The sequence below is a fragment of the Pezoporus flaviventris genome, unplaced genomic scaffold, assembly GCF_033815535.1.
Source record: "Pezoporus flaviventris isolate CSIRO_AGI_PZ_B2104156 unplaced genomic scaffold, CSIRO_AGI_Pfla_v1 ptg000025l, whole genome shotgun sequence".
In the NCBI taxonomy this organism is placed as follows: domain Eukaryota; kingdom Metazoa; phylum Chordata; class Aves; order Psittaciformes; family Psittacidae; genus Pezoporus; species Pezoporus flaviventris.
The window spans coordinates 8,853,165-8,876,496 of record NW_026892573.1 but is presented as its reverse complement, the minus strand read 5'-3'; the positions used below and the strand labels follow the sequence as shown (position 1 = coordinate 8,876,496).

General features: G+C 38.6%; 1 protein-coding gene across 1 annotated transcript; it reads right to left on the bottom strand.

The window, feature by feature from the left end:
- Positions 1–1,868: 1,868 nt before the first annotated feature.
- Positions 1,869–23,285, bottom strand: VPS36 (vacuolar protein sorting 36 homolog). The gene is made up of 14 exons (XM_061457432.1): positions 23,090–23,285; positions 21,758–21,826; positions 17,873–17,943; positions 15,930–16,044; positions 14,397–14,486; positions 13,013–13,099; positions 9,802–9,834; positions 9,614–9,691; positions 9,076–9,210; positions 8,066–8,131; positions 7,438–7,502; positions 6,904–6,988; positions 4,075–4,151; positions 1,869–3,993 (listed from the first exon to the last, which is right to left on the bottom strand). The coding sequence occupies exons 1-14, from the start codon at positions 23,183–23,185 to the stop codon at positions 3,900–3,902; spliced, it is 1,161 nt and encodes a 386-aa protein (XP_061313416.1). The 5' UTR covers positions 23,186–23,285; the 3' UTR covers positions 1,869–3,899.
- Positions 23,286–23,332: the final 47 nt, after the last annotated feature.

Genomic DNA, 23,332 nt, shown 5'->3' with positions numbered 1-23,332 from the left:
CTGACTAGCAGGCTAGGGGGTGTTCTGGTTTCCTCTCTCACTCCTGAAGTTTTTTGTGTTTTGGTGTTTGTTTTGTTTTTTTTTTTTTTAGTATTTGAATAATACTTTAATTCTCAACCACAAAGCAAAATGACTCTCATGCCTGCTGGGCAGGTTGACACTTGGGCCTCTGCTCCAGAAAGTATTGGAGTATTTCCTTAAAATAAAGACCAGTGTTGCCAACAGACATGCACAGAGTATCGTCTCAGCATGAGTACTTGCAGTTCATTCTTGGGAGAATAGAAAATAGTTGAAGTCTTCCCAGCAGAAGATGACCTGGAACTAGAATGCCTTGTATTTCATGCGGATGCCTGAAGCATGAGAATTAGGATGAAACAGGAGCAGCTAGAATAGGAGAAGCAATGTAATTGACAGCTTTGTGAATCTAGCTAAAAAAAAAAAAAACACAAACCAAACCCCAAGCCACTGGATAGGGGTTCCTCTGAAAGAAAGCAGTGATTGCCAATCAAATCCACAAATGATTTTGAATCAGCCATTCCTGCCTTTTCAGTGGGTATTTTGAAAGAACTTCCCAGTTGCAAATGAGCCTCCTGGGCTTAAGGAAGCAGGAGCTTCAACTGTCAGGAACAGGCTCCCACTGTCTCCCACTGCTGTTCTCGTGAATTTGGTGACAACACTTCACTGATCTTACAAGCAGCAGTCAGGACCCTTGGACAAACTGTCAAAGTCTGGTTAAAAGAACTGAGCATTGAAGAGTTTATGTATATGCAGCCAGTAACGATTATTAAAGATACACTTCTGAAGACTTCCAACTACACACACAGACATATGTATCTTGCAGAGGAAATAAAAAAGTTTGAACTTCAGAAATATGGGTCAGATTAGATCCATGTTTCCACAGGCAGAATACCATTTTCCTGAAAACACATGCAAAGGAGAAATGGAAAAGATGTATAGATCCTTGTCCATGGCAGCGGGGGTGGAACTAGATGACCTTAAGCTCCTTTCCAACCCGAACTATTCTATATGATTCCTGGGCAGTGCTCTTTTCCTATCAGAGGTGTAAGAAGGCTTATGTTTTCACATGAAAAATGTAATCATCATCTAAAATTGCTCCATAAAAAAACCCCAAACAAGTACTTTTTGAACAGACCTTTGTTACAAACCTCTCTTCAAAGGACTGTGTAAGTGGGCAGCCTTGGCAAAAGGAGATAATTTTCAGATATAATAACACAAATACTCTAGGAATAATCAAAACATGAAAGGTTCGTATAGACACCTTCTGTATTTAACTAGAATGGTCTGTCAGTGGCAACTTTTCTATTTTCCTCTCTCCTTTAATTTTGCTTTGAGACAGTCAACAGATTTTTTTGTGGGTAGTACCAACGGAAACAGGTCTTGGCAATGACAGCTTCAGTGTGAAGTACCACACACCCATAAACATGTCATTCCGTTTGTTTGCCAAACAACGGGCTCTCAGTATGGTATCACAGATAGGATTGCTGTTGTCTTCCAGCTGGGAAAACATGCGTCAAACACCTTTCCAGTGTTAGCACAGGAGACATGCTTGGCTCACTCAGACTGGTTCCCTTGTGAAACTTGTGCTTGTGTAGACATCAGTGGTTTTGTGATTCTGGCTGGGATGGGTCGCAGGCTGCTCAGCAACAGAACCAAGGCATTCTAATTACATTTAACGCTGCCTTTTAATTTGAAATCAAAACCATCTTGTACCCTTTTAGGTACAAAATGAGGCAGCAAAAACATGACATGCTTTAAAAACCTGCCCCATACAACCACAAGATTTTGATGTGTAAAGATTTTAAAGCTCCCCAAAATATTTAGGATGAAAATACCAACAGAGCAGTCTATTTAAGAAAAATCTTTTCATTTTTATTACTTTCTAGTAGTCATTTTCTCACACGTATATATTTAAATTCTAAACCAGCTATACAATTTACCTCTCAGATTTCTTCCCTGTAGAAAAAAAAAGTCAAAGACAAAACTTGGGAAAGAAAAGCTGGAGAAAGTATCATCATTCTAAATAGGCTGTACTGTTATTGCTTAATTAAGATAATGAAATGCTCAGGGTTGGAGGACAGAGGCTGGGAGCTTTCACTTGGCATCTCCTTTCTGGTTTGTTCTTTCTACAGAAGACATGCCCCCTTGTGGGGAGAGGTTCAGGCCCATAAACCACTGGTCTCCCTCTACAAGTTCGGGTATCAGGCAAAAGAAACAGTTGTCACAAACCAGCTTTTTTCTTCTGAATTTCTCACTTTTCAGTCCCTTCACAGATGTGTGATGCCTGGGGTACCTCACATAGGTCTCTCCTGTGGGTTGTGGAGAGGATGAAGAAAAGCATCAAGCCATAAGGCTCTTGAGGAGATGATACTAGGTGGCGAACACAGAACAGTGTGGAACTGGTTCCTTCAATTTTGCCAAATACCTTAGTTTTAGCACCTCCATAAAACAGAGGAAAACTGCCCTAAAGGAAAACTGCATAAACATTTGCTTGTGACAAGGGTAGGAGGACACAATTCCCTGGATCTAAATGAGCATCCTATAACCCAAAGTCATCATCACTGAAGGGATCTCTGCACTGAACTCCTCATTGACAGGCTCTTAACCCTTGTCTAAGCTATGGTAATACTGAAGTAGTTCTGAAAGGATGTGCAGGCTCTTCAAAGCCTTTCTCCTCCTTTTTTTGTAGTATCAATTTAGCCATTGTGACCACAGTGCAGTTATTTATGTGCTGTCTTGCCCACAGCCTGCATTAATTTTGTTATTTATTAAAGCTGGTCACTTCAAAATGCCAAAAATGTAAGTGACGTGGATAGTGAACATCCACTTACCGTTATTACCATGACAACAGATCTTCAAGTAATGTAACAACTCCACTGGAGTTATGAAAACTGAGACTATCAAATTGCATTCAGTGTGAACACAGGGTGAGGAATACCAAACAATATGATACCTCATGACTATTAAACACAGGGTGATAGTCTTCTTCCTCCCTTCAATATTGAAAGTATATTAATTTTCATATATAAGTAAGCCGTCTCTCCAAAACAGATAAAGGCTGATGAAACAAACAAATGATCTTTCAATACAAGCAGAAAAAAACCCCAAACACATTAAAGAATGGAGTCTAGTAGAGCGACAGGAGGCTACTTTGCTCCACTACGTGAAGAGAAGACAGAGAAAGGGCACCGAAGTGCACCATAATGAGCCAGGAAGGAAGATGGCAAGGGAAGAGAAGGGAGGAAGTCTGTGCTAACAATGCTTCTATCTGAGCTATTAGCATAAGACATTACAAAACAAACACTGCATTTTCTAGATTCACATAACATAGGTTAATCTGTCCAGCAGCAGGTTCCTTCTGTCTCAAAGTACAAGAAGCCCAAGGTCCTCTTTTAGAAAACTGTTCACCACTTCAGGGAGAAGGGGTTATGCTACACTAGGTTTGTTCCTTATACCTCGGTACACATCAAAGTCACTTTTCTTATCACTATGGATATATCTAATTTGTTGCTCTAGACATAAACAAACTAGGGTATGCAGTAACCTGTCTTTTGGGTGCTAACCCTCATGGCAGACTACAAGGATATTCTTTTCACTTCTGTGAAATCTTAATCTGACTTTCCTTAACGAGAAACTACAGAACACATCAAACAAAACTTGAAACTTGAGACAATTCACATGCTTCTGACTGATTCCTATCTCCTTTCAGCTCCACGTAAGAGGATTCAGCACATGAAATACCTGAGAACTGCAAAGCATTGCAATGTTCATCACTGTTGCAGTTGAATAACAAAATAACAAATGTAAGGTCAGTTGTTGGAAGGGTTCTGCCCTCTGTTCACTTGCTAAACCGTTACACAACGAATTGTACACAAACTGCATTAGCTTTGTGTCAGAAATAAATTGGGGTAGAATCTCAAGCCTTCCACTGAATCATCTCTGCAAAGATGGCCCATCTTTTCAGCAAGAAGCAGCCTAGAGAAAGCAAAAGAAGACGGCTGTGTTACTGGCGGACACATAGTAGTGAAGGTACTAAACACAGCAAATATTACCGACCTTTCTTTGGCTAAGAGAACAGACATCCCCACCAGCTTAGCAAATTCATCAGCTGTGAGAGAACCCTTTTCAGATACCTGTTACAAAACAAATACACAGATAAACAAACTGGCATTAAAAGAACAGTCAAGTTCTCTCAGCTCCTGAATCAGGTCTAGCCTTCTGCAGTGATAAACTGGTAAGCAAATCCCTTGTGGAGACAAGCGGTTTGTTTGCATTTTTAAAAAGTACAAATAATTGTGAGTATTTCCCCTTACAAATACCTCTTCTTGTGTCCTGGTAAAATTGCCAAGTATAAAGAAAGAAAGTAGAAAAGAGTTAAATCTGTAAAAAAAATATATCACAAAAAAACACATAATTTTTTAAGATACCTTGGGATGAAATGAATGGAAAAACCCGAATAGCTCAGACAGCAGTGTACTGTCACAGCCAGTATTTACACAGCCCAACTATACTAAGTGATTCTGCAAACAGTAAAGCCTAAATGAAAAATAAAAGACCTATCCAGGGCAGATCACAGATTCAGAAATTTAAGTCATCCCAGATGGAAGTGCAGAATTTTGAGTTTCATGGGACTTAAAATATTCCTACTGCCTATAGAAAAATGACCAAACCTCAGTACTCCACACGATATTACAGCATACTACAGGGCACAGTAAGAGTCCATCATCACATTCAGTTGACACAAAAGATAACTGTTTTTTTCAGTCCAGGGACTCAAAACTTTGGCACCATTGTTTCAGCCAGGATAGTTAATGCATGCTAAAATCACAGAATGGTTTGGGTTGGAAGAGACCTTAAAGATCATCCAGTTCCAACGCCCCCTGCCATGGGCAGTGACACCTTCCACTAGACAAGGCTGCTCAAAGCCATGTCCAACCTGGCCGTGAACACTGCCAGGGATGGGGCAGCCACAGCTTCTCTGGGTAGCCTGTGCCAGGGCCTCACCACCCTCACAGTAAAGAACTTCTTCTTAATATCTCATCTAATTCAACCTTTTTTTTTCAGTTTAAAGCCACAAAGATTGCATAGGCAGTATTAAAATATTAGGTATGAAGTCTAGTCTTACTGCTACTGCATTGAATTTCACAGATAAACATGTTTTCTTACCCTACAAATCAATAATTCTTCCATTTCTCCACTGCTCCAGATTCAAGCAGAATTGTAAATCCAGATGAAGTTGCCATTTCCTGCTTCCCATCTGACTTGGTGGGGAGGAGTCTATTCTGCATCATTCTCAGCAATAGTCTTTTTACAGAAACTCAGATTAAATTAGTCCTAACTTGAGACATTATGAAGCTATGTGATCACATCTGGGTAATGGAAGTCAGCTACACAATTTAATATGCATATGGGTATTATTATTATACTTACCTTTCCTTCCTAAACCACTACTCTTGTCAAGGGTGACTTTGGGTTCCTCTGACCCCCTGTCTTCACCAGCTGCTCAAAACCTCTCTCCTGTCTGAAAGCCTGTGACTTCATTTCTTTTCAGAAGTTTCATGTTACTGTACATGATACATTAAGCACCGGGTGCTTTTGGCCACAAGTCTGATCTTCTCTTATAGGCTAGCCCTCCTCACTCAAAGCCTCTCCCTTACATTTTTCTATGGAGTCAGAGTTTCATATTACGAAAATAAAAGAAAAATGGCACCTGGGTAATAAATCCACCATCTGTTGCTTTTTGCTGTTGACCTCATTTGTTATCAAGAAAAGGTTTTTCCTTTCCTTTCAAAGAGATAAGCACTCTTACTGAAGGCAACAAATTAATTACAAACAAAAAATAATCAGAAAAAAGCAACTAAAATGGTTTAAGTGTTTTACTGTCAATATAAGAAAATAAACTGAAAGGACTAACATACATTGAAAGATTTCAGTTTTGATAATTTAGGATGGAATCTTTTAGACAGCTACATACATTTCTCTCATCTAAAAATCTTTTTGATGAGAGAAAGCTATATGGTAACAATTATACAAAACACACTGAAGAGTCTACCCCACGTATCATGTGAAAAAGTGTCTGTGACAGCTCTGTTTTATCTCGACGGCCCAAGTCAGTCGGTTTTGACTTTGATATTTAAATTTGGATACACTGAATCAGCCTTTATTCAACTTTATGAAAAACAAACAAAAAAAAATACATCCCACTGTAAAAGACACAGGAAAATGCATCAAATAATGGACTCTATGGATGGACTAATGGACAATACATCCATAGACAATATGTCCATTAGTCCACAGATAATGGAATAATGGACAAATGCAGGACTTTAAAGAGTTCAGAGGTAGCAAGATCACAAAGGTTTACCTCACCAAGCAATTTATACTATTTTTTCCTTAAGCTTAATTATATACGTGCTACTCTCCGAGTGCTCTTCACAGCAGCAAAATCAGTACAGGATGTTACACATACATTGTGCTCTTTTATGAAATAAACCCAAGCTAAACAAGAATTAAGAGCTACTTTCACCGCCTACAAGCACACTGTGTACAGTCTGAAGTCCACTTCTGTTAAATTAAGTGCTTAATACATGCCATGGATTCATCCTACAGCACAAAAGATTTAGAGGAAGGCTGAAGGTTAAAGAAGCTTGAAAAGAGATGGAAAAATGCTTTATCCCTTGAGGAGAAAGCAATGACTTCAGATTATTGCCTGCACAGCACTTTGAAGATGAAAAGTGCTATTTTAGTATTACTGTTAGATTTTAAAGTGGAATATTTTGTATTTCAAAACCTCAAAAGGAAATCCTGTACCTTAAGTTTTTATACCTAATGTGTTTAAATTTCCTCAGCACGGTCAGAACACTGAAGGAAATGAAAGACACTTACTGTCTCTAAAGCAGAAGCTACCATTTCCTCTTCATTATGAGACTGGAGTTCAATCACCATCACACCACTGTCAAATATCCGAAGCCTAAAATCCAAAGACAGAGCCAAAGTAACTAAAATCCCTGCTCACATCACCTATGGTCACATTTCTAATGCACCCACATCTATAACCACATTACAAAAGGAAAACAAACACAAAAAAAACCTCTGTAAAATTAACTTAACATTAAAAGTATCTTTAAAAAAATCTACAGAGACTGAAAAGAGCAGGGCTTAGTAAACACTTGTCCCAGTCTGAAAAAACTATATTGGAAGTGAAAAAAAATATTGCCTACCTAGCAAAGTAAACCATGGTTAAAAATTCATATTTTAATGTAGAAAGGATGTTGGAGCATATAGCAGCATTCTTTCAGCAAAGCATAACTTTACTTAAAAAGACAAAAAACAATCTACTGCAGGTAAACTAACTCATCGAAACACCATAGTTTGCCTTGAAGAGTGCCATGTTTTATAAATACATCTGTAAAGCTTTACCTTAGTGGTAGCTTCAGTGACTCAAGCATCTTACAAGCATTTACTAAATCTTCTGGTGACAGCAACTATTAAAACAGTAAAACATACTTATTCACAGCTTGCATTTCAAGTATACACCATAACACCAAAACAAACACTTTTAGTAACAACAGCTATAAAACAGACCAGGCTACACAATACTGTTCTAGCTTTCTTTCTTTGTATTGTGCAATCTATTTTCTTGGCTTCTATGCTCTTTTCTGTTTCCTTACTATGTGTCCTGTAATAATCCTTCTTGCCCTGTTCACAGAAAAAATTGATCTATTTTGTAAAAACTCCAAACATTCACCATTTTTTAGTTTTCTCCATCCTTCCAGTTTTCTTTCACAATGAAGATGGATTTTCCCTTTTATATGGTATTACAAAAAGTAGCATACGTTATAACAATTTGCAGAGGACACATAAAAATTACATGGAAGTGGAGAAGGGAAAATGGTAAAAAAACCCTAAGTTTAATAAAGGGCTGATCACTTCATGCTGTTAGACAGGTAGTGCAAGCAATTGGTAGGGAATATTTTGACCCTTTTTCTTTAATTACCTTATTACTGAAGTGTACTTTATGAAATATTTAATAAACCCAATTTCTCACCTCTAATCCTCGTGCACGATTTACCAGACAGTACACTTCTGTAAGTGACATGATCCCTCCTCGCTCCTGTGTTAAGCACAAGACTGGTAAGAGAAATAGCATTAATCTCATAAACACAGTCTCTCAGCTTGCATTTGACTGAACAGGTAAAACAGAGGAGCTCATTGATAGGCCTTAATGAAAAAAAACCTACCCAGGCAATACTATTTATTTCTGCTGTGTGAGGTAAGTTTTTTATGATACATCTTCCTGTAATCATTTTAAAACGCAAACCACTGATACTATAACCCAAAGAATGTGAATTACTTTGGTTTTAAAGCAAAGAATAAATCTCAGGAATAAGGAATTTCAATATATTAAATCAATCAATCAATTTACTGTTTTTTTACTTTTCAGACACACTTAGTTTTCTGTTCTCATCATAGTAGGTAGCACACAGCTTTCGCAAGAATACTGTAACATCTATGCTTTTTAGCAGACATATAGCCCTGTAAATTGCAACATGAAATCTAACTTTTTGGTGAGACTCCTGAATTCTGTAATAGCTTCGGATCAATTAAAACATGATATATTACTAAGGGGGGGTAATCTATGTAATAACTCTGTGCTACATTTGCAAAATGTGTAATTTTGAAGGAGTTTAAAGACTGACTACTTCTATTTTCCAAGTCAGTGTTGTTTCACTCTTTCTTTATAAAAGTAATATTCTGCAGCAATGGATGAAATCAGGGCTGTTCAAACAGAAGAAGGACTGCTAGTATGATTTTCTGAATATCACTGATATTTTGCAAATTAGAACTTGAGTTGCCATTACTCCAAAGAAAAATTTTTACTTACATTTAAGCTTTCTTATTTGAAAGAGGATATATATTCCTTTCATAAACACTGAATATGAGGCTGTGCTGCTAAATCTGGGGCTTTAAAAAGAGGCACAGTAGTACAGTCAAAACACATTTCTATCAAAATTTAGCAACACATGGAAAATGCTGGCGCAATATTAGGTACTTTACCTCCAATGGTGTCTGCAGTATTCCAGCCAGTTGCTTTGCCAGTTGCATGTGGTACTGTGTACCAGATCCGTATGTTTCCCTAGTAACTGGATTAGCTATACCCATACTCAGTAGATAGGACTTGAACCTGATGGTCTAAACAAACAAGTTTAAAAGTCCATCACCTAGTGAACGATTCTGGTTTTTAAAAGTCTTTGATTTTATTACTATCATACAGTTTTAATGAATAAATACATTCAATTTACTACCAATAAAGCCAATTACTAGCAAAGAGAAGGGAAGACTTAATACGATTTCCTCTTGACCAGCAGAGCTCAAAAATACAAAAATTTACACAAAGGCAATAAAATCATTACTTTTAAAAGGGGTCAAAAGACAAGCTAACACTAAACAAGTAAATCCCTTTTACTTTATGTAGAATTAAATCACAAAAATATAATCATGAAGTGTTCTTTATTAACATTACATGTATTAAATGGATAGCTTTTTGCTTTGCATAGGAACACTTCTGTTGACTTTAAAATCAAACTTAATTTACCTCATCCTCAGTGATATCACCTTGTTTTTCTTTAATCTTATTAGCTATTGACTTGGATAATTCCACCATCTCCTTAGCCTATTAAGAAAGACATATGGATAAGTCAACTTTCAGCTCGACAGTGAAAAGCATACTTAAAACTGAGAAAACAAGCATAAATCTACTTGGGTAAGTAACATATGCCATACCTTCTCCATTAGTTTGTTGAGATCCTCAAAAGCCTGAAATGAAAAGCAAACAATGCAAATCAGTATAATTACAACATTCAGCTTCATGGATACAGAAAGCTGCCCTTGTCCACCTATCCAAGCTATTCGTAAATACTATATATAATTGCTTGATATGTCCGTGTATATCAGGTTTTAACATCAAAATTACACAATCCATGAACAACAAAGAATGCAGAGAAGCAAACAATCACACACTTTCCTAGTATGTGAACACTAGTTCAATATGAAGTCCATATGATAGGAAGGAACAACAATAACTGAGGCCCAGAAAAGATTAAATTGTCCAAATTTATTATGCTCTCCTAAAGCTGGGGAAGGTTTCTTGATGGTGGTGGTAGGTTTTCTTCCAACAGTTAACCCTCACTCAGGGAGATCTATTGTTTCTGTCCAGCAGCAAGCCAGCTACAGAAGTACTCCTCCTGACAAGACAATTTTCCTCTCATCAGTAGATGTTACTAAATTAGTAAGAAATGGTAATTTCAAATGAGCGAGGAAGAGGGTATATGCTTTAACATGTATGCATGCTTAACTGAAGAGACAACACCTCTGAAAATGTGTGGCAACATCTCTTCATTTAAAAGTGTCATACACTTAGGCAGTGGTTCTACCACGATAAACAAAAACCAGTTCAAAAATGAATTAAATAAGGTTCACGAGACAAACATCAGATTTAAATAAATTAAGATAAAAACTAGATAAAAAACATCCTCTGAAAACTCAGGTTGTCGGATGTAAAATCAAAATGCCTCCCAGAGCAACAGAAAATTAGTTATACAAAACAACTTTTTTCTAATCTAAGAAAACTCCTCTTTCAAAAAAAAAAAAAAAAAATTTGCAGTGAACTGGACACCCATCATAGGACCATAGTTACATCAAGTCTATTAAGCTTAGTAAAGCGCTATGGTCTCAAATGCAACAATTCTACAAGTCACAAAAGGCATTTTTAGGCTTAAATAAAACATACTTTAAGAACAAGCTGAAGGTATACTGAAATTCAAAATTTTTAGTAATGAAAACCAACTAGCATTAAGAAATTCATGCTAAGAAAAAAAGAAGAGTTAGCAACTGCATTAAAAAGCAACTCCCTTGCAAACTCAGCAACACAAATTTAGCCTTCTCACCCACTTCTCTCACATACATGACAACATGCCCAGTGAAGGTGGGAGTGATTCCTGAACCTCTTCTGCTAAAGTTTGCCCAACAGCAGCACCCAACTCCTCCAGCCACAAGTAAAGAAGTTAGAGTATGTCAAATGACCAGAGATACATCTTGCCTACAGCTTCCTGCTATTGCTTCTATTGGATTCCTAGCTTATTCTGTCTGATCCCCTACTGGAAAGACACATTTTAGCAGAGTTTGTGCAGGAAGACCCAATTGTTCCCATCTATATTTAGGTGCCTTACTTAGTAGCTTATTGGTCTGAGACTAAACATACGAAGAAGAAAGGGAGATGCTTCCAAGTATGTATAAGGTTGCTTTTCATCTGAACCCCCCTCCCCGTGATGCCACTGTTTCTCCACTAACTGGAGAAGTTTAGGCTCTTAACACTTGGCACCTAAGCTAGGTATCCAAAATTAAGTGTGACAAGCCTAGGTCCAACATGAGAACAGAAAATATACCACTGTATAACAACAACCTACCACTATTAGAACAAAAGCTCCTCTTTGGAACTTTTTTTCTTACTTTCTAATCTACCAAATTCCATCATTTACTATAGAGTTCCCCATCTCTAATGTAAAACAAAGTCCTTCTGCTGTACTTATATAAGATATCAACAAAATGTTTTCTAACAAGGCTTTTTCCAGCTTATTTCTAATCTCTATAACCTGCATGAAAACATCACTCATCAAAAGAGCCCTTGATTTAGCTAAATAAACAGCATGCTGTGTCTAACTCCTCCTCTGCCTGACTCACTGAGGGCAGGCCTGGAAACAAAGGGGAATGTGTACACACCTAACAGGAACTTCCTCAGATAAACAAAAGGCTAAAGAACTGGATTCTTATCAGCAGTGAACAGCAGATGCAGGAAGCCTTTTCCTGGAAGCCAGGGCACCATTTTTCAAATTAAGTCATTTACAACATTTAAAGCTGGAGGAAGGCAGGATTTTACAAGTCATGGTTTTCCTCCGTTCATACAACACATATAAATGGATTTCTTTTACGTTCTGACAAAGCTACTAAAGGAAAAAATAACCAGACAATACCTTTTGAACTATATACACATGCACATAACTACAATACCTTTTGAACTACACACAGAACTTCATTCATTACATTCCTCATAAACAGAAATTAAAAAGTTTAATGCTACCAGTATCTGAAAGAGCACACAGCCTGCAAAGGTGCTATAATTTTCTTACGTACCAGATCAGTGAATGCCTTTTTCATTGTGGCATACTGAAACCCATAAAGCTTTTCCATGAAAATGTACCTGTTGCATGCAGTTATGAGTGTTTCTGCATCAATCTCTACTACCAAGACAGAACCAGCCTATTTTTGAAGATACTGCTCCCTGGTATACATGAAGAAATTAACTGCCTATTGTCCATCAGTACTGGTATCTAAAATTCAACTACTGTGCTGTTTCTGGAGAAAAGGATGGCTCCACCTAGCCCAGGTGTTTCACAAAGATACTTGTAAGATCTTGCTGATGCCTGGACTGTAGAACAGGTTATGGTAACTATAAGACTAAACCCAACATTTAAAACCTGAATATATATAACATTAAAAGCTAACTTCACCACAGTTATGTGCAGACACTTGGATCAGCGTATTTTTCTTAACAGATATTAAATTTTCAATTGAAACCAAAATTAGCTATTAAAAAAACCCAACTTGTAATAGCCTCTTTCTGCATGTGCCTTTGTGTCCTGTTTTTCTTGATGAAAAGTTACTGAACTCAGATTTCTAATTCTACCAAAATCAATTTTACAAATACACACTTTAGTTTCAAAGAACAGCCTTCATGAAAGGAACTGCTTAAACGAAGTATCTTTACGTATAGTGAAAAACCAGTTAAACAAGGTAAATAACTGTAAATTATACACTCTTAAACAATTCAGACTTCCCAAAAGAAACAATAAATAGTCTCAGTTGCCCCTAAAAGAAAATGTGAATGAATGTAAATGGTTCAGACAGGTGTTTGACCTTGAAACTTCAGTGTATTTACCTCGGAAATGTTTTTGTCAGTCTCTTTTCTCTTTTCCTCCAATTTCCTTTCGATCCCTACAATTCCTACAGCCCTTATTCTTCCTGCCTGCAAAAGAAAATAATGAAAGGAATAAAAATAGGAAATGCTAAGTTTTCTCATCCGCCTCTCTGTGAAAAACCTTACATTATAAGACAGGAAATGTTCCCCCAAAGAGCTAGTATTATGTATACAATATTTCATCTATTTCGTGAAATATTTTTTAAACCAGTGCAAAAAAACACACAGTAAGTGTAAAACATGTATGAATTTGCTGTAGTAGACAGATAATAGATTATTATATTGAAGCTATTAATATGAAGATGCTTAATAGCCTGATCTAGACTGATCATCACAGCTCATCTCAATTAAAGCCTCCCAGTCCATATGAACATCCATACGAGACCTGTGGAAATACATATCTAAACATGATTATCTCAAGAAATCTATCCTGAAAAAACATAGCCATAGAAACATGATGCTAAGTACAGTCTAATTTACACTGTTGAGAGATATCAGAATGGAGGTGATGGTGAACCTTTCACTTAACGCCAAATGCATTTTAGAAAGGCTGGTACCTAAGTTACAGTGGTGCCATCCCACAGACCTCTGACTGCAAAGCTTACCACTACTGTTAACCATTTGCTATGGTTTAATAATAAGAACAAGAGGTAAGGCATTCTCATTAAGTGATTCTTGACACAGGCTTCCCCATCAGTGCAAATGCAATGAAATTTATAGGTACTACATTTACAAAGAACATATGTGATTAGTCATTGAACAATCTTTAAATCATTACTTTGTTCATGCAGTACTACATGAAACAACATCTACATGTTTATCACAGTTTATAACCTAGAAGTATAAAGACAGATAAAGAAGGCAATTTAACATGGCAGAGATTCTCCATAACCACTGTCCATTTAGAACACAAAGAATTAAATAGATTCTAAGAGTTATATAAAAATTACATGTTGTATATTTGACTTCCAGCCACAAAAAAAACATAAATCACAACTAAAACCAAAAATCTTTCAGCTTCATTCGATCACTCATGCTGAATAAAAATGTATGCAAATATGTATAATATTGGCACAACTGTGTATGTGTGTCACTACACTAAAAAAACTGATCTCATTCAAGTCTAAACACACTCAAGAAAGAGATGGTAAAATGTTCTCTATCAGGTGAAAAATGCAAAGGAGGAACTAATTTGTTCCAGTGAAGAAACAGGCAAAGTAAAGCTGAATTTCCACTTGTACCCATGATGTTGGTTAGAGAGACATGCCAGCTGCAGTATAAGGGGACAACAAGAAGTGGAACCAAGAGATTACATACAGATTCTGCTCAGAAGCTCTGCAAATACCTGTGGGTCCTTGTTAACTTGAATGGTCTGACCAGTAGGCATGTTCTCCCATCTCCTTTGTGTCATTTCTTCAGATAATCGTCTATAGAACTGCAAGCATTAAAGAGTGACAACTCAGTTTCATAAACCGTGTGGAGTACCTCTGGACACTTCTAGCATCTTGGTGGTAGACTAAATAAATTTCACTGTCAGACAAAGCATGGTCACACCTACCCATCCACAGTACAACATTCATTATCAGGAAATTCTTAATGTCCAATCTTCAAAAAACACATGCATTAGTGGAGGAGCCATGTAGTTACAAGTTAAACTTGCTTAAGTACTTCTATTGTAAAATATTTTCTTCAGATATTCAGAAATGTTCCAAAACATGCTAAAGTTAAAATGTCAAGGTTTGCTTAAGGGCATGCTTTTAAATGGAAGGGAAGCTGAACAATACGATTACTATTGATTTGTTAGTTCAGCAGTATAAAGAAAACCACACAGATCAATTACACTTATTTGTTTACTGCTAATAACAGAATGTGGCATTCGTTAATAGTAAGTGTATCCCACTGACGAAAATCCAGAAACAAAACCCATTCCCTTCTTATGGTCATTCAGGGTTCACAGGAAAGCATTCCAAATTTATAAAGAAAAGATCTGGAGTGTAATTGATATGCTGGGGAAGGAACCAGTAAGCATTGTATGTTTGATTTTCAGACATGAACATCAACATGAAAATAAACAAGGTTACAACTAGGCAAAACACCAAAACAATTATAACAAAGCATAAATCTATGCTCATCCTAAACCGAAAACTGCTCACAAAGCAATGAATGAGGCTAATCAAGCACATGCGTTTGTAAGGCATTTATAAGTAATTCCAAGTTGAAAATCTGATATCAAAGTTAAAGTTCTCAGTCTCTTCAAGTGAGGATCATATACTGCAAAATTTATTTACAGAGTGTGATTTCTTCACAATTTTTAGGATAAGCCTTCATTTAAAAATAGAGCATGTTTTTTTTTCCAGCCTGCTCAAAGCTTTTGAAATTCAGTGTAGATAAAAATAAATTAAAGATTTGTAAGGCATAAAATGAAACAAAGCTCTGAGGCAACAGAAAGTGTTCAGCATTAAAATTAGAGTGACGATTAGGAGTAAGTTGCATGATTCCTGTTCAGTAAAGCATTAAGTACAAAGAAACATCTTTTATTCTGTTAAACATTTAACAGATTTTGGAGATGTCATTCTGGAAAATCCTGTGGTCAATTTAAAAGATTTAAAAAAGAAGTATAACATTGTATTAAAAGTACTAACATAAGAAAAAAAGCCTAATAATGCTTCTTAACATTTCTAGAACTCTATGTGTGTGATTTAATCAAAGTATAGAACCCTGAAGCCTCATAACGTTTGTGTTCAAAAAGGATGTATTGAAAAAGCTCCACCTCAAAGGCAAACATGGAAAGATCATGGAAAATTATCACTAACACAGCAAGAGGAGAAAAGCATGTCCAAAGATCTGATGTGCTGGGCTTGCATGGTACAAAACTTACCTCAATCTGCCCATGTTCTTTGAAAGAAAGTTTTATGTAGGAATATTTGCTGCTTTGGAATGGACCAGGCTCTTTGTTTGAAGAAGCAGGATGAAGATGAACCACTATTTTAGCACTAAGAAAAAGGAAAGAGAAGTGGCAACTTTCTGTAATACCTAAAAAAAATTTTCTATGATCAAAGTTGACTATTTAATCAAAACTTTTATTAACTTTATCTCACATAGGTGCTGAAGTACGTCAATAATGCTTTATGACTGTGCATTAACATTTAAGTATTCTGACTAAATACTATAGATCTTGCATGAAAACTACAACTTCTGAAACATCTCAAAAATTTAAAAAGTATGCACCACCAACTCCTAAAAAAAGATAAATTTGACAAATTTGTACATTTCAAGTAGCAAATTCTGAAAAACCTTTTAGTTATGATAAAAACTAATATTTGAGATGGCTTTTGACTTGCAGTAACTACTGCCAAAATACAGTATCTCTGTCACAGGAAAACAAAAGGTCTCAGTATTACATTTAATCTATCCCACTTGGATCCCACTTGCAAACACTGTATGTCAATTTGTCCAAAACCAACATTCAAAGGTAACATGCATGGAAATAACAGTCTAAAACGACACCTACCACCAAAACAAACCTTGAGATAGCATTTTTTTAGGAACATAACAGACTGCTATCACAGCACGACTGTAAATCCACCATTCCCATTTCATTGTACTGATACTTATTCAAGGGTCTTTATTAGTGAATTACCTGATTTCTTCTGGAAACCCTCAGATATTACCTCACCCATTCTGTAGGCTGCAAGCAGCTGTCAACTACATATATATATCTGCATTATTTTTTTCTCTTTTTCTTGTGAAACTTAGAATCACAGAATTATTTAGTCTGAAAAAGACTTTTAAGATCACCAAGTCAAACTGTTAACCCAGCACTGCCAAGTCCACCACTAAACCATGTCACATCTACAGGCTGCCCAGGGATGGTGACACAACCACTTCTCTGGGCAGCCTGTTCCAACACTTGAGAACCTTTTTGGTGATGGAAGTTATTCTTAATAGCCAAGTTAAACCTCCTCTGGCACAACTTGAGGCCATTTCCTCTTGTCCTATTGCTTCTTAGCTGTGAGAAGAGACTAACACCCACCTCACTACAACCTCCTTTCAGAAAGAGAGTGGCAGACTCCTTTTCTTCAGGCTAAACAACCCCAGTTCCCTCAGCCACTGCTCATTAGATTTGTGCTCCAGACCCTTCACCAGCTTCGTTGCCCTTCTCTCAACCCACTCCAGCACCTCAATGCCTTTCTTGTAGTGAGGGGCCCAGAACTGAACACAGTATTCGGGATGCAGCCTCACCAGTGCCAAGACAATCACTTCTCTGGTCCTGCTGGCTACACTATTTCTGGTACAGGCCAGGATGCTCTTGGCATTCTTGGCCACCTGGGCATGCTGCTGGCTTATACACTTCTTTATACACATACCATACTGAGTTAGTTATTCAAGTAAGTGGAAACACTTGAGTTCTTTCTAACTATTGCTAGCATTTCCACATTCAAAATCACTCATATGGTCATGAAAAACCGTGTAATACATGGCAGTTTCTATCCCCAACCAGTTCTGTGGCACAAAAGACTAGAATTAGCTTTCAAATTTAGATCCAGAAAAATCACTGTTGTCATTTATGACTAATCAAATCTAAGCTAGAACACATACTTGCTTAGCGATTACAGGAAAGTCATTTAACAAATCACATCAGACACTCTTTTGTCATGACTCTTACACATTTGACCTCAAGTGAGGCAAGAAGGTCTTTGTAGCTGTCAGTCTGGAAACTTAGATTGCAAATGGAACCTACCATGAATTAATATATAATCTTGGGTACCTCACATAACATGCATGTGCAAACTATCAATCTAAAAAAGACAATGACCTTACCTTTTTCCTATCCCAGCTGCTTGCTCTTCAATAAAGACGACCTGAGACAGAGGTACAGCAATGCAGCACTCCTGGAATAATCAATGCAAACACAAATAAAATTAAAGAAAGTCAACCGTATCCTGGGCTGCATCAAAAGGAACGTGACCAGCAGGTCAAAGGAGATGGTCCTGCCCCTCTACTCTGCTCTCTTGAGACCTCACTTGGAGTATTGTGTGCAGTTCTGGTGTCTTCAACATAAAAAGGACATGGAACTGTTGGAACAAGTCCAGAGGAGGGCCACAAGGATGATCAAGGGACTGGAGCACCTCCCGTATGAAGATAGGCTGAGAAAGTCGGGGCTGTTCAGCCTGGGGAAGAGAAGGCTGCGTGGAGACCTCATAGCAGCCTTCCAGTATCTGAAGAGGGCCTATAGGGATGCTGGGGAGGGACTCTTCATTAGGGACTGTAGTGCCAGGGCAAGGGGCAAAGGGTTAAAACTTAAACAGGGGAAGCTTAGATTGGATATAAGGAGGAAGTTCGTTACTGCAAGGGTGGTGAGCACTGGAATGGGTTGCCCAAGGAAGTTGTGAATGCTCTATCCCTGGTGGTGTTCAAAGCCAGGTTGGATGGAGCCTTGGTGTGAGGTGTCCCTGCCCATGGCAGGGGGGTTGGAACTAGATGATCTTAAGGTCCTTTCCAACCCTAACTATTCTATGATTCTAAAGACATATCCTGCCTACTTTTAACACCTCATTCATAGAAGGACTCAGGAATTTAACAAGTCTTTGGTATCTAAGTTCAAAACTTCCACACTAAAATTTTGACACTACTGCAGCTTATCCCTGAATGAATAATACTTATGGGTTCTTAACATTTTTGCATTGATATTACTTTGCGAGCTAAAATAGTATCTAAAAGCACCAGTCTTGTGCTTTTGTTGAATATTTAAACAGCTAGACTATCCTCCAAGTGGAAGAGGAATTTCTCCACCTATCCCACACCCACTGACTTAATCCAGTACTTGATGCATCTCAGCACACATTTAGTGGACTGTGCTTTAGACAAAACAAAGCAGACCAAGAAACAAGACTGTACCCATCTGTGGGAGAATAGGCTAAACTTATATGCTTGAGATAGAAATTGCTCGGGGGGTGATTCAACAAAGCACCTAATTAGGTGCCTGGTCTTGTTTTGGTGAATATCCTTTGGTGAACATCATCTTCTGCAACACAGCTTGGTGACTGACGGTCACCCACGATACAGGAAGCATAAGTTGCGTTCCCTCTTGGAACCTCTCTCTTCCATCTGCCAAGAAGCTGTGCCTAACACCAAGCTATAATGAGCACCATTACAGGGCCCTCTCAATCCCTACTACAAAAATTGCTCCTCTTTGCATGGAATAATTAAATACTCATTAAATTTGAGATTAGCAAAGCAGATATGCAGAGACTTTAACTAATGAGTAAATCCATCATTAGGAAAGAACATGGGTTGCACTTCCTGTTACAAAACCTCTTAATACAAGCTATCTAGATTCTTCTGTGGCTCCAGATTCTACAGCCATTACAGAAAAGAGTTACTGCTTGGCAAAATGCTCACATAGTTCTGGACACTTTAAACACAGGCAAAATGATACTTCTGTTAAAAAAAGGTTTTGAACATGCCAAAAGAGTCCAACTATATGTAGCATGTATACTGTCAAACTGATTGATTCATTTAGTTCACAGCTAGGAAGTTATGAACTTAATGCAAGCATAATATCTTAGAATCACCCCTTTCTGGTGAGAGAAGCAATACAAAAAGAGAGATGTGTTAAAAATGCTGTGAGTTTATTTGTTTGGGATTTTTTCCTAATGTCTCATGCTCACATTATGCATGATTTTATCACTTAAAATGTTGTACAGATATAGCTATGTAATAAACGTGCAAGATTTACTTTTGTTGTTTTTTTTCCGTCTACAAATCTCTGTATTTTTGATACTGTTCAACTGCAGGTGGTATGTAACAACAGCAGCCATAAAACACAACTGTTTGGCTTTGTACAACGGTTTGCTATGTTAACCCAATGACAAGTGCCTCATTTATTACTCAAGTCTGCTGACACACCAAAAAAAAAAAAAAAAAGGAACACTCTACAGGTTTATTCTGGGTATGCTAGGTAAGGTTTCTAAGGCTGATGTTATATCACAGCTGAAATTAGCCAACAACTCACCATGAAAATAAAAGGGCACTGTGCTACCCATGTTTCAGTCCTAAGAGCTTGAAAAAGAAGCAGCTTGATTTACCACACCAGTGATCTATATTTGTCCCTGATGAGAACTGGGTAATTTCTGCCCACATCTGGACATATATTTCTGCCCTGTCTGTTAATCAAGCCTGGAACTTGTCAGAATCTTTGCTGAAACTTGAAACTATTTTTCTTATTCTCAAAGGTTCTTCTCTGTTGATTTAGCAAATTCAACTACCTGGGAAGAGTACAAGAAACCATGTGGCCTAGGAGCAGGGTGAGAGGTCAGGAAAAAGAGACAAATGTCATCCTTTTGTGGGGAAGGAGAGAACAGGGATATGGACAGTTGCAAGACTTGCTGAAACCATAATGCTTAATGTTACTCCAAGCAAGCAAAATGTCCAAGCCAGAAGATTAGAAGCAGTGCATGTTGCAGTACATGCCCACCTCTCAAAAAGAGATGCACAGATAAGTAATCTCATGCTGACAGTACCCAAACCAAAAAGTTAGTTTACAGAGAATAGGTCATGGTCTGGACAATCAACCCCCAACTTGTTTAACAACAACCCCACCCCGGGACCAGCTCTCAAAACATATTGAAAAATCAGTACTAAAAATAGTTCTGCTGTTCCTGTAAACAATCTGTAAAGAAAAAATATATCGATTTGCCAAATTAAGAACATCCTCAGTGACTTTACCTTCAGAAGGCTCTAAGTAGTTCCCTGCTCTGGAGCAAGGATGTGGCATTTGGTAGGGAGAGGCTTCTGGGTGCGAGATGTGCTTCAGCTATCCTTGCTTAAACTAGCCCAGTGGAATATAATTTGCCTTTAAAAAGCTGTCATCTGAACATGCTCTGTCTAAATTTTGGCTTCCAGGGCTAAGTTTCTAAAATACTGTGTCTAAAACAAGCATAATCGAACCTGGTTCAGATTAGGACTTCTCCTTAACTGCAACTGTGAAATGGTGCACGCTGTCACAGTCTACTTAGAGTTTTGCATGTGTTTTGTCTTCAATTTCAGCCTGCAATCTCAAGTCTGTGGCTTCAGCAGCAGTAGTACTACACTGCAGTTCTGACTGTCACCTGAGCTCTGAGTCAGCTCTCCATAGCAGTACAGACAGATGTTCTGGCTTCTTGAAGGGATGGTTCAGCACAGGAACAAGCACTTGGGAAGGTAAAACCCAGAGAAAACAATACTGCCACAAACCACATCCCATTAGCAAGTCATGGCATGGTGGAAGCAGAAGACAGGGAAACTTGGACTTGAAAGCAGTGAGGAAGAAAAGGTCTTGCTGGACAAGGAGTATGGGAGAGGAGTTAATATGATGATCTGCCTGACACATTCAACATCAGTCTTAAATCCAACATGTCTTAGTGTATGAGAGCAGACTCTTCTGTTCTATTTCTGTTCTGCAGAAAAGGAAAATTTGTATGATTCATTCCCATCCCTCCTCATCTCTGCATGATTATTTTATTAAAGCAGAATTGGGTGAAAGATCATTCCGGTACATAACTTTCTTTCTACTGTGAGCCAAAAAACAGACTACACTTCTAATACAAAACACAAAGGGAAGAAAAACCTCCTCTCCATGTGCAGTCTCTTCAGTGGCAAACTATCTGTTGTTTATTATGGCATTTACAATTGAATAGCATAGAAAGAGACAAAAGTAGGACTTACATGATTCTTCTGGTCCCTCCAAAGTAGCCTGTGTGTGCTAAGCAGTAATACTCCACTATCAAATTTTACCTAAACAGGAAAAATTAAACATATCAACAACAAATTTAACCAGTAAAATGCATAAATACTCATCTTGAAAACATTACACATTACCACAACACAGCGATCAGATGCAACAAGCCAATATTTAGAGAGCACTTGCTTTTTTTTCAGAAAACACAATAAATCAAGTTTAGGAAACAATGGAGAAATTAGTATAAAAGGCCTAGATGGATATACACAAACTTCCTTTTTCAACTACATAAATTTTCCCCCTAGGATATCCTGAAAGATCCTCCCTCCATATGTGCAAGATACACAAACATTCTTAAATATCATGTTTTAAACAGGGCTATTGGCTTTGGAACACTATGTGTTGACAAAGAAAGTGGAAGTTATACAAAAAAGCAGCGCCACCTACACTGTACAGATGCTATGCACAGTCTGAAATCTTCCTGCCTATCTATCACACTTGTATCCATTTTACTGTTTAAAAGTTCTTTATTTATCAGACAGCAATCAATATGTGAGAAATGTGCGTTAGCAAATTGCTTCCTACTTGCAAAACCTCAGGCAGCTTTTTATGAGGGTATGCAACTACTGCCATGTGATAAAAATAAGAAATCAAGAGTTTAGTCCAGCACTGAAGCAAAGCAGTAAGTGGGTAGGCTCGGATATTGATAGAATCATAGAATATCAGATTGCAAGAGACCTCAATGATCATCTGGTCCCATCTTCTCAGGTAAAGCTTGGCCTGGACAATATGCCCCAGCACCCTGTCCAACGATGCAAGAGAGCACCCTTCAGGAGCAGAGCTAGAAGGCATTTTACATCTACCGGGATGACACAGGTGTGAATTGTACGACACGTATACATGACATCAAAGAAGTGCTCAGCCCTGACACGGGAAGTGACAGCCCACACAGGGGACACCATGACAATGTCACCAGCTACACATGCCCAGCAGTGCGCCCGTGTGGCACACGCCGCTCGAGCCCCTTCTCAGCCACAAAGCCTGGATCACCTCCCTAACAGTCCTCTCCCTGGGCCGGACCCCGGAGCAATCAGTACTGTCCTCTCTCAGCGCTGACGGATTCTCCGCCTGCAGCCGTAGCCCCCTCTCACACCTCGCCTCCTCGCGTCCCCCGTCCCCCCCCCCCGATACTACCCGCAGCCACGTCCCCCACCGCCGCCCGCCTTGGCCGGCGTCCACGGCCGAGACGTTTTCCCCCCTCCCCCTGCTCGCTGGGCCGAGCAGGGCCGCGGGGCCCCGAGCGGGAGCGCTCCCGTCACCTTCTCCTCCCCGTCGTAGAGGCGCACGCCGCGCTGCTGCACCACCAGCGTCTCCCCCAGCTCCAGCAACCCGCTGGTCCACGAGAACCTGTCCATGTCGCAGCCCCTTCCCTTCCCTCGCCCTCGGCAGAGCAGGCCGCAGCCGCGGCCGCCGCTCCCCGCCCGCAGCCGCCGTCACAGCAGGGCCCATCCTCGGCAGCTCGGCAGCCCCGCGCCCCCTAGCGGCCGCCTGAGCGCGCGCCG